The 16,699-nt window shown below is 45.2% G+C and overlaps 1 protein-coding gene across 1 annotated transcript; it reads left to right on the top strand.

Annotated features, from left to right (window-relative positions):
• Nucleotides 1-725: 725 nt before the first annotated feature.
• On the top strand, nucleotides 726-16,492 carry LOC134633430 (stonustoxin subunit beta-like). Its single transcript, XM_063482275.1, has 3 exons — nucleotides 726-816; nucleotides 10,357-11,835; nucleotides 15,945-16,492. Exons 1-3 carry the CDS (start codon nucleotides 726-728, stop codon nucleotides 16,490-16,492), a joined length of 2,118 nt encoding a protein of 705 aa, XP_063338345.1.
• The last annotated feature ends 207 nt before the right edge of the window (nucleotides 16,493-16,699 follow it).

Genomic DNA, 16,699 nt, shown 5'->3' with positions numbered 1-16,699 from the left:
GTTCACTCATTCAGCTTTTCTGTAGAGTCTGCTGCACAGAAGACTCACTGTGGGACAGATTCAGACATGTTTCAGGTTCTGCTTGGATGTGACATTACCAAATAGTTCATGTTTCAAGTAGAACTCTATTGTCTCAATATTCCACTGAAGTGCTAAAAGAGATTTTACAGTAGAAATATTCCATTGTGACAGTAAAATCTGGAATTTGAACTGAAAATGTAAACCAGAGATGTTAAAGTCATTTTACATGATGGGCCACAAAAAGTTCACGTTGATATTAAGTAGGCCAGACTGGTGAAAATGCTAATGTGCAAAGACATTTGACTACACATTTATTCCCAGTGATATCTCAATATAAGAAATAGACATGCAATCAGTAATCAGGCCAGAGAAATTAAACTCAGCTTTCCAAAGATGTCATTCACCACTGTTAATTTATTTATAACAGAGGAGCAATCATTTTTCACACAGGGTCATGTAGGTTTGGAATTTTTATCCTCTTAATAATAAATACTTTCATTTCAAAACTGCATTTTGTGTTTACTTGTGTTTTGTCAAATATTTAAATTTATTTGATAATCTCAAGCATTTAATTGATTGTAACTGACAGTGGCTTCCACAGTTTAAGTAGAAAGCTACAGTGGGATGCTATTTTTACTACTTTAATGAGATGAAGCAAGCTGAATGATCATGCATGTTTGTATGGTTTTAATTGTGCAGGAGACATGGCTTCAAAGGTTACGGAGGTGGCTGCTCTGGGCCGACCTTTCACCTTAGGGATGCTCTACGATGCCCGGAGCGATAAACTCATCCCAGGTAACGTGTGACCTGACAGCCCAGAACTGTGCCCACACTGATTTTAGAAGGTGTGGACAGCAACACACTACAAAAGACGTTTTCCCAGGACATGTCTTCATCATTCACCCCTGTGCTCTGCAGTGTTCATTCTGACATTCAACCGTTTACATGAGATATACAAAAGTACCAGGTTTGATTGTTATGTGTTAGTTTGACCATAGAGAAATTAGCATGTTTAGACAAGGCCTCCTTATTTCGGGGGTCCACAACGTCTGGGAGACCTGGACTGCATTTCTGGTTGAGCAATATAATCATAATCCAGTTTTAAAGTAGTGGCAAACAGGGACTGGAGAAATGTGTCTTTGTTCCAAACTTTTCTAAGTGAACTGTTTTTGCTGAGCTGTTGTAAAATTGAATAACAACAAAAATTCAGATTGAACTTAATACGGTAAAATGTAATTCAGCTTTGTTCCCACAAACACAGATGAAGAAAATCATTAACAACATTGTGCGTACCACCAGGAAAAGCTTTTGTGTTCCTGTGTGCAGTGAAACTGTGGAGTTTGAGTGTCGAGTTGAAGCAATTTCTAAACATAAAGCACACCAAAAAGATGTCCAAAGATCTGATCTTTATGAGATACAAAGAAAAGGAAAATTTCAGTGAATGTTTCAGTTTTGAAAGTTGCTGCTTCATGCCTATTTAAATTGTACGATTAATTTTCCAACGCTGGCGGTATTGGCTTTGTTGCATGGAGGTAAAATTATAGAGCTGCATAAACATGGTGATTTGATAACAATTTGTATTTTACGTAGTTTATATCATTAGAAATAAGTTTATTCTCGTTGTTGAGGTTTATATAAGGAAGATCAGTAATACTAAGTAGGGTGGGATTAAATAAGCGTGCACATCTTCCTGCTCTTTCTTTGATATGTAATCTGAACAAAGTCGGAGTGTATTTTGCTTTATTTTGATTTTCTTTATTCTTTTCTTTTTCTAAATATATCTGTTATATTGTTTACATGTTTAAAATTGATTAAAAAATCAAGGTCAAAATCAAGAGAATAATAGAAATGCATTAATTAATTAGTTATAAAAGCAGTGTTAGCTTTGTTTGAAAAATCACAAACTGTGACCAGAGAGATGAACAAAGTAGTTTTTGCAGATAAACTTACAACTTTTATGTGTCAGATAGAAGAAGTTCCCACTTAATTATCTTCATAGTAAACATTCAATTTTATAAGAAATTAAACCAAGTGAAGTGTAGACTGACATTGGACAGGTTCAGCTCCATCCCCAAAAGTTGATTCTGTTCATCTGGATGTAGCGTTTTGTGGGAGAAACGTTTCGTCATCATCCAGGTGACTTCTTCAGTCTCAGCTGACTGCAGGTTTCAATCTTATAAACAGTACATTTGCATAATGACTGAAACCAGCCCACTGAAGGAACAATGGGCTGTGAGGTCAGTTCCTTAATCATAATTATGCAAATTCACATGCCCATTGATCAACAATCACTGACCAAAACCCACTGATCAAAGACCACTGATCAATGTCCATGAGTCCCATTCACAGAGAGTTGGGGAATGGCTGCAATCACAGCATTGTAAGATGGTGACAGATGTACCCTTAGGCCCCCTCCTCGATTCAGAGATGGTCTTTCCCTTTGACATAAATGTCCTCCTTGACTCCGCCCTCAAACCAGCGTTCCTCCCTGTCCAGGATGTGAACATCCTCATCATTGAAAGAGTGTCCACTGGCCTGTAGGTGTAAATAGACTGCAGAGTCCTGGCCTGACGAGGTAGCTCTTCTGTGTTGTGCCATCCGCTTTGCCAGAGGTTGTTTGGTTTCCCCGATGTATAAATCCTGGCTGTACTGTTTATAAGATTGGAAACCTGCAGTCAGCTGAGAATGAAGAAGTCACTTGGATGAGTGATGAAATGTTTCTCCCACTTGTTGTGTGCCCACCTTATTACTTAATTAGGCAGAACACTCTGAATTAAATCAGGACATAAAGCATGGTCTTTATCTGGCTTTATTGAACTCTGTCGATCTGACAACTAGCCACCTAACGGGGCCGCCCTCGGACAACAACATCCGGTTCAAAGGTCATCCCCTTAAGACATAGTCAAATATCAATACATGACATCCCCCTTTTCCTTAGATTCAAACTTCAGTCTTAATAACTTTGATGTCTTTTTTTTTTTTCCTCAACATTGAACATTCTTTCTTGTCTTACTTTCTAACAATTATATTTTCTAACTGTCTCACCACACATACCCTTTTTCCAATGTATACATGGACACATACACATTTGAACTTGCAACTTGAAACTTAACCATTTTAAGTTACCTCTTCAACTTAACATATTATAGTTTATTTCACCACAAAATCACGAAACCTCTCAGGTATCTTTTTAGCCCTCTGTGATCTACTTGATCTCTCTGGCCCCTGGGAGCCCTCTTGTGGTGTTGGAGTGAAGGTGTCAGTCTTTGTGGGTGTTTCACCTTCCTCCCTTTCAGGTATTGTGTTTTGTTCGTAGTGTCTTTCTCTGGTCTCATTTGTCTCGTATTTCTTCACATGTGTCGTGTTCCGGTGATAGCGAGCTCCTGTTGGTGATTCAATAATGACTCGGTTTCCAGTTCTGCTTACAACTTTGTGTGGTGTTGCATTGAATGGTGTTGTAAACTTGTCCACTTTGTCTTGTTGAACCAGCACTGTGTCTCCTGTGTCAACGTTTGAATACTCAGCTCCCCGTCGTTCATCAGCAGAAATCTTTGATTTTCCTTTCTGTTCAGCGTCTCTGTCACGCACGTCCAACTCCGTTGTTTTCGCCTCACTGATGTTCGGTAACTTTCCTCTCATTTTGCGGTTGAACAGGAGTTCTGCTGGACTTTTGCCCGTGGTTGGATGTTCAATGCTGCGATACACTGTTACATATTTTCTTAGCTCTCGCTTCCAGTCAAGTCCTTCGGCTTGTGCGATCCTGATTCTTTTCATCAATGATGCATTTTGACGTTCCACTTCCCCATTTGCTTGAGCCCATTTTGGCGTAGTTCTTATATGTCTGATTCCATTAGTTTCACAGTATTCTCTGAACAACTCAGATTTGAACTGTGGGCCGTTATCAGATTTGATGGTAACTGGTAGCCCATGTCTGCTAAATATACAGTCAATAGAGTCAATGACTTTTTCAGCAGTTGTAGATGACATTACATCATACTCATAGTACCGACTGTAGTAATCTACCAGTACAAGTATTGAGTGGTTCGAAGGTAGCGGTCCCAGTAAATCTACCGCCACATCTCGCCATGGTCCATCCGGTAAAAGTGTGTTTCTCAGTGGTTCAGGCGGATCTGGTCTGGCTACTATTTGACATCCGTGACAAGCTTTACAAAATTTTTCTGCAGCTTTGTCCATCCCTGGCCACCAAACTTTTGTTCTGAGATGCTGTTTGGTTCCAACAATTCCTAAATGTCCTTCATGAGCTAGTGACAGTGCTTGAGCTCTGAGGTTTTCTGGCAATACAATGCGAGTTCCCCGCAAAATTATGTAGCCAATGACACACAGTTCATTTGCAATGGGTGCATATGTTTTGCATTTTTCAAAGTGTCCACTTTCAATAGCTCTTCGCACTTCTGTTAATTCTGAGTCTGTAGCAGAGGCTTCTTCAACCTCTCTTGTAGTGAGTGCTTTTGGAGTAGCATTAACTGCAACAAATCTCACATATTCTTCAGATTCATGCTTGTGTATCTCTTTTGACGTGGTGTCAGAGAGCAGTCTTGATAGTGAATCCGCAATGTTTTGTTTTCCTGCAATGTGCACTACTTTAAAGTCATATGGTTGCAGTCTGAGAACCCATCTTTCTATGCGTGCACAAGGTTTAGATCTCTGGCTGTATATGACCTCTAATGGCTTGTGGTCTGTGATGAGGTCAAACTTCCTGCCATACACATATGGATGTAGTCTCTCACATGCCCATACCAGTGCTAGGGCTTCTCTTTCTGTTTGAGAATATCTTCGCTCACAGTCTGTTAAACTCCGACTCACGTAGCACACTGGTACCTCTTCTCCGTTCTGTATTTGTATTAGCACTGCGCCCAAGCCTACAGGGCTTGCATCTGCTATGACTCTGGTTGGGGCTTCTTTGTCAAAATATGCTAGGGTACCTGCTCTGGCTAACTCAGTCTTTAGTCTTTCAAACGCTTGCTTTTGTTCTGGCCCGAATGTAAACATAGTTTCTTTTCGAGTTAAACGTCTAAGCGGTTCAGAGAGTGTAGCAAACTGTGGTATGAACCTGCTACTGAAACCTACCAGGCCAAGAAAGCTTCTCACCTCAGTAGCATTCTTCGGTTCTCGGGCTTCCACCACAGCTCTCACTCTTTCTTCAGTTGGGCCGATGCCTTTCTGCGTCAGCAGTATTCCCATAAACACAAGTCTGTCCATGTTGAACTGACACTTCTCTGCATTTAGTGTCAGGCCACAGTCAGAGAGTCTCTTCATCACAGCATGCAGGCGCTTATCATGGGTGTCCTGGTCTGGTGCATGTATGATTACATCATCTGAAATGTTCTCAACTCCTTCAATGCCAGCTAGTGCATTGGCGATCTCATGCTGATATTGCTCACTAGCTGATGAGACTCCAAATATTGGCCTTTTGTATCTGTATACTCCGTTGTGCACTGCAAATGTAGTTATCTCTCTTGACTCTGGGGTAAGCTCTAGCTGATGGTATCCCCACTTGAGATCGAGTTTGGTGAAGATTGCAGAGCCGTTTAGTCCTTGCAAGATTTCATCCACAGTGGGTATGGGGTATCTTTCCCTGATTATTGCCTCATTTGCTTTTCTCATGTCTAAGCACATTCTGATATCTTTGTCACATTTCTTTGGGAGCACCACTACAGGATTTACCCAAGGTGTAGGTCCTTCTACACGTTCTATGATGTCCATGTCGATTAGTTCATTGATCTTTTTCTCCACTGCATCCCTCAAATGATAAGGTATGCGCCTCAGTGGCTGTGCTACTGGTTTCACATTTGGATCAATGTACAGGCTGATCTGTTTGGTGTTTAGCTTTCCTACTCCTTTGAACACTTTTGGATACTTTTCTTTAAGAGTGTGCTTTAAATCTGTGACAGCCACCACGTTTTCACCTATTTTCAACACTCCTAACTTTATAGCAGTCTTTTTCCCCAGGAGTGGTTCACCATTACCTCTAATCACAATAAATTCAGCCTCTCCAGCCCTGTCACCAATCTTGATTTCACATCTGAATGCACCTTTAACCGTGAGTGCCTGTGCTGAGGAATATGCATATAAATTCCTCTGCTCTTTGGGTACATATGAGTGACATTTTATCTTTTTAGCTTTTAGCTTTTCCCATATGTTTTCTCCCATCACATTACTTGTAGCTCCAGAGTCAACTAACATTTTCAACTCTATTCCCCCAACAGAAAAGGTAAGTTTCTCAGGTACATTATCATCATTTACAGTAAATGCATAATCATCTTGTTCAACAGCATTCACATTTTGTTTCTTTTGTCTTTTTGTACGACACATTTTTGAAAAGTGGTCCTTACCATTGCACTTGTGACATGTTTGTCCTCGTGCTGGGCATTTGGGATCTTTGCCCATGTGGTCAGTATAACCACACCTGTAACACTGTCTGTCTGTTTTATTGTCATCTTTCATTTTTCCTTTTGGTCTGTTGTTCTTCTCTTTCTTTGCTGTAAAAATCCGGCTGACCGTGTCCTCTCCTTTCTTTTCCCCGGCAACGCTCATCGCCGCCATCTGCTCCTCCACGCGTTCACAGTGTGAAGCCACCTCCAACGTGCGAGTTAGGGTTAAGCCTGGACCCTCCTCGAGCAGCTTTCTCCGTACATATTCAGAAGTGCATTTACTCAGGATAGCGTCCCTTATCTGGTTATCAGTGTCACCTTGAAAGTCACAGTCTTTTGCAGCTCGCCTTAAACGCGTACAAAATTGTTGCACAGTCTCACCTGGTGTTTGGGACAATTTGTGGAAAGTTTGGCGTGCGTATGCTGCATTCACTTGAGGAACAAAATAAGTGTTGAGCGCAGTCACCGCAGCGGCGTAATCCGTCGCCTCTCCCGTCTGTGGTAGAGTGGAGAAGACGTCCTGCACGTCCTGTCCGGCCAAGTGCAGTAAAAGAGCGCGTCTCCGCTGTCTGATCGCGTCCGTAGCATTATCCGTCAAAATAAGACCCTTCCCATCAGCAAACAACTCGAAGGATGTTAACCACCGCGTCCATCTCGGTCCGAGCGTAGCTGGATCAGTGTAGCAGGCGAACGGTTGAATACCTGACTTTTCCATGTTAGCCCACAAGTTTTCGCTAACACCGTCCCGCCGCTGGGTCTACTTCTCACAAAAACAAATCCTTGTTTCTGTCATCCTCGTCGCCATTGTTGTGTGCCCACCTTATTACTTAATTAGGCAGAGCACTCTGAATTAAATCAGGACATAAAGCATGGTCTTTATCTGGCTTTATTGAACTCTGTCGATCTGACAACTAGCCACCTAACGGGGCCGCCCTCGGACAACAACATCCGGTTCAAAGGTCATCCCCTTAAGACATAGTCAAATATCAATACATGACACCACTGAAGACGCTACGTCCAGATGAACAGAATCAACTTTTGGGGATTTACTTACCTGGACGATTGAGAATGCATCAAGATGTTAAGATCCATCCATCCATCTTCTTCTGCTTATCCCGGGCCGGGTCCCAGGGGCAGCAGCACAAGCAGAGAATCCAAGGCCTCCCTCTCCCCAGTCACCTCTTCCAGCTTGTCTGGGGGAACACCAAGGCGTTCCCAGGCCAATCGAGAGATGTAATCTCTCTAGCATGTCCTGGATCTGCCCCGAGGCCTCCTCCCTGTGGGACATCCCCGGAACATCTCACCCAGGAGGCACCCAGGAGGCATCCTTGTCATCTCAACTGGCTCCTTTCGATGTGGAGGAGCAGCAGCTCTATTCTGAGCCCATCCCGGATGGCTGAACTCCTCACCCTATCTCTAAGACAGAGGCTAGCCAGTCCATTTCTGCTGCTTGTGTCTGCGATCTCGTTCTTTCGGTCTCTACCCACAGCTCGTGATCATAGGTGAGGGTAGGGACGTAGATCGACCAGTAAATTGAGAGCTTCACTTTTAGACTCAGATCTGTCTTCACCACGACGGACCAGCGCAGCGTCCGCATCACTGCAGCCGCAGGACCAATCCATCTCTCGATGTCCCGCTCACATCTTCCGTCGATTATGAACAAGACCCTGAGATACTTAAACCCCTCCACTTGGGGCAAGAACTCGTCCCTGACCTGGAGTGGGCGCTCCACCCTTTTCCGGCTGAGGACCGTGGCCTGAGATTTGGAGGTGCTGATTCCCATTTCCACCGCTTCACACTCAGCTGCGAACCGTTCCAGTGTGAGCTGGAAGCCATCACCCGATGAAACCGACAGAACCACATAATCCGCAAAAAGCAGAGATGAGATTCTGAGAGGACCCAGGTGAAAGCCTTCTGCCACTTGGCTACGCTTAGAAATTCTGTCTATAAAAATTATGAACAGAACCAGTGACAAAGGGCACTTTGACGGTCCAAGGGACACGGTCGAATACCTTCTCCAGTCCACAAAACACATCTAGACTGGTTAGACTGGCAAACTCCCATGAACCCTCACGTATCCTTGAGAAGAAAAAGAGCTGGTCCAGTGTTCCACGACCAGGACGAAAACCGCATTGTTCCTCCTGTATCCAAGGTTCGACTAACAGACAGACTCTCCTTTCAAGCACTCTGGCATAGACTTTCCCAGGGAGGCTGAGGAGTGTGATCCCACTATAGTTCGAACACACGAGGGGGATGACCCACCAATCTCCGGAGGTGCAGTCACTGAGGCAGTTAAACAACTCCTTGGTGGCAGCCCCTGGGGTGGACGAGGTACACCCTGAAGGCTCTGGATGTTGTAGAGCTGTCCTGGTTGACAAGCCTCTACAATGTTGCGTGAAGATCAGGGGCGGTACCTCTGGATTGGCAGACCAGGGTGCTGGTTCCCATCTTTAAGAAAGGGGCGAGAGGGTGTGGACAGGTTAAGATTTGGCATAAAAATGTTATCAGCAAATACAACTTTGTGCTGCAGGAATAACATTATTAATAACAAAAATGAATAAGAAAGGGGCCAAGAACAGAACACTAAGGAGCATCTACCTTCAAAGACAGCTTTGTAAAGGTCTGATATGGACAGTTGTTATTGTGAGACAACTCATAAGAAAGCTCCACCGGCTCCTCCTGCCCAGAGTCAGCGTCGGGAAACCCCGCATCACCACTGACTGCAGCACAGACACTACATGCCGCTAAAGGTTGTAAGCGCATCCCCCACACAATAGTCCAGCAGGTTATTAAATCCTGGCCGATCTTCCCCCAGAATTAAAAGATGTGTCAGGCACGAGCTAACTGCAGCCTTTACTCTATATGTTTTGCCCTTAAAATTCATCTGCAGCGGCACTATGGGATATTCATGAACCTCCCCATGCAAACATCTGACCTCCAAGGTCTGCGTGCAGCCCAAGTCCACCAAAGCCTGGTGTATGCCTCCTTGGCACCTTACCTGTACACTGACTGTCCCTCCTGGACCGGGGGAGCGTGCCGGAGCCCTGGCAACGCAGAACACCTGCCCAACCTCCATCATGGACACTCCTGTTGCAGCTGTCCCAACCGCCCGCATCTCCAACACTCCTGCCTCAGCGTTAGTGCGGCCCTAAGTGGGTCAGGAACAGCGCCTGCCACTGGGGACCTGGGGAGGCAAATCAGGGAGAAAGGGTTCAGAGGAGCTTCTTCCTCTGCCAGCGTGACAGCCACGTTCAAGCACGCTGGCTGGTGGCAGTGATCCCACTGTGCTGTCTCCCCGTGGAGCAACTCCACAAACTGTTCCAGGACTACCTGGTCCAACATCCACAGTTCCCCTTCTTGTCTGGGCCCTTGGCCTGGTCCTATAGCTTGTCCATCTGAGCTCTCTGTGCTGCCGCCTGCTCTTTATGCATTGCTACAATCTCTGCGAGCATCTGGACTGGCAACTATACCAACTGTGCAAACTGCGGGTCTGATATAATAAACTGGGTTTCGACACCACTTGTGACCCCAGTAAGGACCTGAGACAATCGGGGTGCCTGTGATGTTGTTGTTTTATTTACAAAGAATTCATGTTTTCAGTTCCTCAGTTTCTCTTTTCTACGACCTAGCCGTTCTAGCTCCTCCAGGTCCTGGCATCACTGAAATAGTGAGGCTTTAATAACTGAATAGTTTCCAGCTGTTCTGTCAGCTGACACTGCCCCTTGAGCCTGCTGGAACATCCCTCCTCTGCAGTGGAGCTGCAGCCCAAACCTCAGCCACAAGAACCAATCACTGAAGCTGAATTAATTAGTATAAAACTAATGACTTTGACTGTAGTCAAGGCCTTGAATTGAAATTCAGATTATGTGTATACTCTGGTGGTAATATTTCTGAAGACTTGTTTTTTTCATTTTAACCAGTTTTTGGATCTCATGTCTTAAAGGTGTCACACTGTGGGATGCTAAAACGCTGCAGGAGAAGTCAGTGGAGAAAAATCATCATAGCAGTGAGTTTGAAGTCAGTGCGACTGATTCCATTGAAAAAAAGTCATCACTGTTGGATGTTGATGTCTCACTGAAGGCCAGTTTCCTGGGTGGACTCATTGAAGTTGGAGGATCAGCCAAGTATCTGAATGATAAGAAGAATTCTGACAATCAGAGTCGAGTCACCCTTCAGTACAAAGCTACCACCAAATTCAAACAGCTGATGTTGACTCCTGATGAAACCAAAAACACCCAACAAGCAGAAAATGTGAAGAATTTGGCGACACATGTAGTCACAGGAATCCTTTATGGAGCAAATGCTTTCTTTGTGTTTGACAGTGAGAAGTTAGATCCTAAAAACATTCAGGACATCAAGGGAACCATGCAAACGGTGATAAAGAAGATCCCCTCATTTAATGTTGACGGGAAAGTTGACATCAAGCTGAGTGATGAAGAAAAGACTGTGACTGATAAATTCACCTGCAAGTTCTATGGAGACTTCATTCTTCAAAGCAACCCTGGAACATTTGAAGATGCAGTGAAGACATACATCCAACTTCCAAAACTACTGGGAGAAAACAGAGAAAACTGTGTTCCACTGAAGGTCACACTGATGCCTCTGAAGATTTTAAATCCAGAAGCTGCTCAGATGATGACTGGTATCAGTGTTGGACTTGTTAGAAAGGCTCAAGATGCTCTGAAGGACCTCTATAATCTGGAAATAAGCTGCAATGATCTGCTGGAGGACAGAGTGGGGAGAAGCTTTCCACAGGTACCAGAAAAATTGAGCAGATTCAAGAAGCTCTGTGAGTATTTCAGATCTTCACTCCAGGAAACAATGGCCACGAAACTTCCCTCCATCAGGGCAGGTGAGGAAGATGAGCAGGAATTAGTGAAAGTGTTTGATGACAGAGACAAGTCACCGTTCAGTCAGGAGAGATTAACCAAGTGGATCAAAGATGAAGAGAGAGAAGTCACCCTCATCAGGTACTTTGTAGACATGATGGAGGGAACAAAGATCATCTCAGATCAGTCTGAGCTGGACAGAGAGGTGTTTAAACCAGGAGTAGAGGAAGTTCTCTGCTTTGTTTTCACCTCCCTGAAATCCACTGACCCATATCTGCAGAACATGTCTGACTACTTGGAGAAAAAGAAACTGGAAGGTACTGATGGTAACACTCCACCTACCCAGGACCAATGGTACCGCTCAGATGAAGTGATAAAGCAGATGACAGAAAAGGCCGAAGTTGTCCATGACCTTGCCAAAGCTCTGAAGAATGACAACCGATTCTCTTTCCTGGTAGCAGCCATTGCAAATGACAAATACAAAGGAGGAAGTATCTACCACTACAGGAAGAACTTCCTGGTCACTGATGATTTCTCAAGACCTGATGTCACTGATGTGGAAAAGGTGACGGACAGAAGAGATCTGATCTGGTGTAAGTACTTTTTACATAAATAAATCACATAAGGATGTTACACCTGCAATAACTAAATTTGTTTTTGTTTCTTTTACACTTGATGTCAGAAAGAGCAAGTTATGCACTTTAATTACAGGATACTGATTATTTCTTTAAGCACCTTTAATGAGCCAGCCTAAGCACTGAGTTAAATTTAAGTCTGAACACAACAGGCCAGTCAAAGAAGTTAATCAAGGGGCTTTAAAATGTTGTTTATTGTACACAATTGAGTGTAACGTAAAATTATATAGTTTTATTTGGGAAAATAAAGTAACTGAGCACTACCGGTCAAAAGTTTTAAAATAACCCAAATCTTCCAGTCTTTTTAATTTAAATTGCTGATAATGAATTGTCACGTCCGCAGTGGCAGACGAGTGGAAGTTGGAAGTAGGGACCCAAGATGCAAGCACTGACTTTGATGAGAGTGAGCTTTATTGAGATGGTGATAGAACAAACAACAAAGGAGGTGGCAAGTGCTGAACCGGAGATAAACTAGACTGGGAAAAACTAACACAAGCAGACCTGAAATGGAGACGCAGGAAGACTCGGGGAACCAACATAGGATGATGAAAGGAAAAAATGCAGAGCAGAGAACTAAACACCAAATAACGCAGACAAACCAGCAACAGGCAGGAGAACACACAGGGCTTAAATACACACAGCAGTAACCAAGGGATGGGAGACAGGAGGGGAACACACCTGGGAGAAATCACAGCTAACGAGACGGGGAAAAGTAAACCGAACACACTCACATAAGACGAGGACCTTCAGAATAAAACAGGAAACTAACAGACACAGAGGACCAGACAAGACACTGAACTAAACAGACAGACTCACGAGCAGACACAGTGACACCATGGACAGACAGAGGGAACACAGGCAGGCATAAAACAAAACTCTAACACAAACTCTAACTCTAAACAAAAGCAGCGGTAACGGCAGTGGCGGCGACAGAGCAGATCCGGAGGCCGGCCACGCGGAAGGCAGTGGCGGCGACAGAGCAGGTCTGGAGGCTGGCCACCCGGAAGGCAGTGGCGGCGACACAGGCGGAGCAGGTCTGGAGGCCGACTGTGCGGAAGGCAGCGGCGGCGACAACCCCGTACAGGGGGCCCATCTTGACGGCGATGACGTCCAGCTAAAGGCCTGGAAAGTGGCCGGCAAAGGCGAGGTGGTTCAGGTGGCCGGCAAAGGCGAGGTGGTTCAGGCCGAGCTGGATCGGATAGCGGTGTAGAGGTGGCAGAGGCTGGACCAGGCCAGGATGGTGCTGGACCAGGCGAGGATGGTGCTGGACCAGACAGCAGCGTGGCAGCTACGGAACCAGACGGCAGCGGAACCAGACGGCAGCGTGGCAGCTGCGGATGGTGACGCTGCAGGTGACGGTGTGAAAGCCGCAGGCGATGGAGCAGGTGTTGGCACTGCTGGAAACTGTGTTGTAGCAGTTGCCGGAAGAACTCCAGGCAACGGCGAGGAAACCGTAGGTGATGGAGCAGTTGGTGGCACTGCAGGTGACGGTGATGGCTGGACGGGCTCCTCGGACCCTCCAGCGGAGGCAGACACAGGGCCAGCAGGCATGGAGGCCTCTGGCAGACACAAAACAGAACCAGCAGGTGCGGGGACCTCTGATAGGCACAAAACAGAACCAGTAGGTGTGGGGACCTCTGGCAGGTTTGACGCTGACTGGAGCTGAGTAGCACATTGGTTTGGCTCAGGCAGCGACAGCAGGGTGCAGTCCTCTGCTGGCTGAAAGAGTTCTCCGACACACCCAACAGAGGAACATGGTGGATGGGTGAACTCACTAGAGCTCTCAGCAAGTGCTGACGGCTGAGACTGCTCAGTTGAGTTCCCAGGCGAAGCTGCTGGCGCTGGCGTCTTAACCTCTACGGTCCAGAGTTGGCTGGTGGCTGACACTCAGCCTCTGGGGAGGCCCTGGGGGGAGTAACTGTCTCTAAGAAGGCCAACTTTAGAGAACCAGCAGATGTTTTTGTGTAGTGTGTTCCCTGCTTAGGATGAGATGGTGAGGATGGTGGCTGAATCAATGAGTGGGCTGACAGCTGAGCTAGCGGCAGCTGAACAGGGGACTGGGCTAGTGGCAACTGAAGTAATGGTTGAGGTGAAAATGGTGGTGGAGTTGGTGACAATACTGGAGCCTGAACTGGTGGTAGCTGAGCAGGTGACACTGCAGTCTGAGCTAGTGGCAGCTGAACAGGAGGTTTGGGAGACTGAGCTGAGGGCAGCTGAGTAGCTAACTGGGCTGCTGACTGAACTGAAGGCTGCTGGGCAGCTAAGCGAGCTGAAGGTTGCTGAGCAGCTAACTGAGCTGAGGGTAGCTGAGCCGGGACTGATCAGGTGATAAATAGTTCTTATTGTCTTTTGCTGTACAAAATACAACCCCAGAGTAATCAGTCCTATAGTTCAAACCAGAAATATTGTCCGTCCTACTCACCACAGCCAGCCGCTCTGAAATCCTGGGGTCCGACTGTGCCGAGGGGCGTCGACGGCGTGAGCGCCGCCTACTGTTTGAAGGCTGGGCTGATGGGCCGGGCAGAATATCCTCCGTCGGGCCAAGTAGCAAAACATTAGTTGCTAGGCGAGAGGTGGGGGCCGGGGAAACAAGGTGAAGCTCTTCCAGAAAGAAACCCTGTGCGAGCGGGTGAAGTGAGCTGAATAACCAGGGCTGTAGCCGATTAGCTATGGCTTGGCGAAATTCTTCCCCCTCATGCTCCAGCCATAAATTGATTAATCTGTCCGCTGAATATTGTAAAACACAATATTTATGATTGTTTTAAGTTGTAAATTGGTCAGATTTGACCCGAACACGACAGGTGAATAGTATTGTACTGCAGAAACTTGTCTACGGCTATAACATGTTAAGAAAAGTGAAATTTACAAAACAATAGAGGAAAACCATCAGAAGCTTTAAAGCTTTAGACCATCGTACAGAGAAAGTGTGAAAAAACTGTCAACAGTCTCCAAGACCCTCAGAAACTGGAGAACTTTGGCAAGGAGCGGTCTGGCAGAACCACAACACGAGCCACAAGAGAATCAGGAGATACGTTTCTGAGAGAGCAGCTCACAGGACCACAGCTTCAAGCACAGTTTAATAGTGATCATTGTAAGTCTCAGTTTCGAGTGTAAAGAGAAGACTTAGAGTTGCAGGTTTGACGGGATGAGATGCAGCAAGAAAGCCACTGATAACAAGACTGCTAACAAATCAGAATGAGAAAGAAAAGTCCTGCCTGGGTCTTGAAACCAATGGACTACTGAAGACTGGAAGATGCTGTCATGGACTGATGAATCAAAATCTGAATCTTTGGTTCATCACACAGGATTTTTGTACATAGCTCAGTGTGTGGCACCAACTGTGAAACATGTAGGAGGAAGCATGATGGACTGAAGCTGTTTTGCTGTATCCTGGGTTGGTGATTTAAACAGAGTAAGAGACATCCTGGAAGATTTGAAATGCCCTCCATGGCGTTCTCCACCTGGTTATTCTGAGGTTCATCCAACAGCAAAAAAAAAAAAAAAAAAAGACCAAGCCCAAGCTAAAGCAGAACTACTTTAGGAACAAAGAGCAAGAAGATATGCTTGAAAACATGAGTGTCAATAAAAATCTGGAGGAATTTGGGTGCTCTAAAACTTTTTACAAGAATTCAGTTTATATATTTGTGTATTTAAAGTTGTCCAAGAATAGAGCACTGAGTACGATCTATTATTTATGGTACTTACAGTCATTAGCAGTAGTTAAAGCCAGATACCCAGTGTTTTTGTCTAAGATAACAGCACACTGTGAAATACAGAATCAGAGTTTTAATGTGGAGAAGCATGCAGATAAAATCCATCATTGTAATCAAAGTCAGACAGAACGGCAGTTTGTACAAAGATCTTAACAACTAACAGGAGAGAACCCAGATCTTCCCTTCATAGTTGTTCTTCATTTGATCAGAGTTTAAAAAGACAAGCTGAGGTTTGAGCACAGAGATCTGACATGTGTTAAAAACAGACTGTAGATCTGCAGTGGACATATTAAGGAGGAGTCTGGAACATTATCATCAATTATGAACTTGATCAGGTCTCGTTCTCTCCATCAGATGCCTGTGAGCTCACCCTGGATCCAAACACAGCCCACTTCAACCTCATCCTGTCTGAAGGAAACAAGAAGGCCACAAGAGGAGAGAAGCAGTCGTATCCTGACCATCCTGAGAGATTCGATACTTTACATAACATCCTGTGCAGAGAAGCTCTGACGGGCCGCTGTTACTGGGAGATAGAGTGGGCCACAAACAAAGGAGCGCATGCTGCTGCTGCTGTTTGCTACAGAGGAATACAGCGGAAAGGGGACGGTTATCCATCTGCGTTTGGGTGGAATAACATCTCCTGGTGCGTTGGCTTCAAATGGGACCCAGAACCAACTTACTATACTGGGCAGCAAAGTAAGGAGACCAAGTCAAATACCAGTCCAACTCCTGGCTGCTCCCGACTGGGAGTGTTTCTGGACTGGCCTGCAGGGACTCTGTCCTACTATGAAGTGTCAGCTGACAAACCGAGACACATTCACACCTTCAAAACCAAATTCTCTGAACCTGTTTACCCAGGATTCTACTTAAATAAAAACTCCTACATGTCACTGTGTCTGTAATCCTGACCTACAAAGTGAGGCCAACATATCCAGGATATCTTTCTGTTATCTGGTTTAACTCACCCTAATATCAGCAATCAATCAAAGTGCTCACATGAAGGTATCTATCAATACTGTAAGTGATCCCAATGTTTATCAGGCTAGGGGCGTGTTCACATGACATCTGACCAATCACAAACACAGACAGGTACCGCAGCAGAGCGAATG

Source organism: Pelmatolapia mariae, linkage group LG8 (genome assembly GCF_036321145.2).
Source record: "Pelmatolapia mariae isolate MD_Pm_ZW linkage group LG8, Pm_UMD_F_2, whole genome shotgun sequence".
Classification (NCBI taxonomy): Eukaryota; Metazoa; Chordata; class Actinopteri; order Cichliformes; family Cichlidae; genus Pelmatolapia; species Pelmatolapia mariae.
Note: the sequence above shows the minus strand (reverse complement) of the source record. Positions and strands in the feature narration are given on the sequence as shown.

Bases quoted from the DNA above. Each gene is read 5' to 3' on its own strand.
- LOC134633430 (XM_063482275.1), top strand. From the start codon at position 726: ATGGCTTCAAAGGTTACGGAGGTGGCTGCTCTGGGCCGACCTTTCACC. The intron at 817-10,356 runs GTAACGTGTGAC...CATGTCTTAAAG, and splicing joins GAGCGATAAACTCATCCCAG to GTGTCACACTGTGGGATGCT. The intron at 11,836-15,944 runs GTAAGTACTTTT...TCTCTCCATCAG, and splicing joins CAGAAGAGATCTGATCTGGT to ATGCCTGTGAGCTCACCCTG.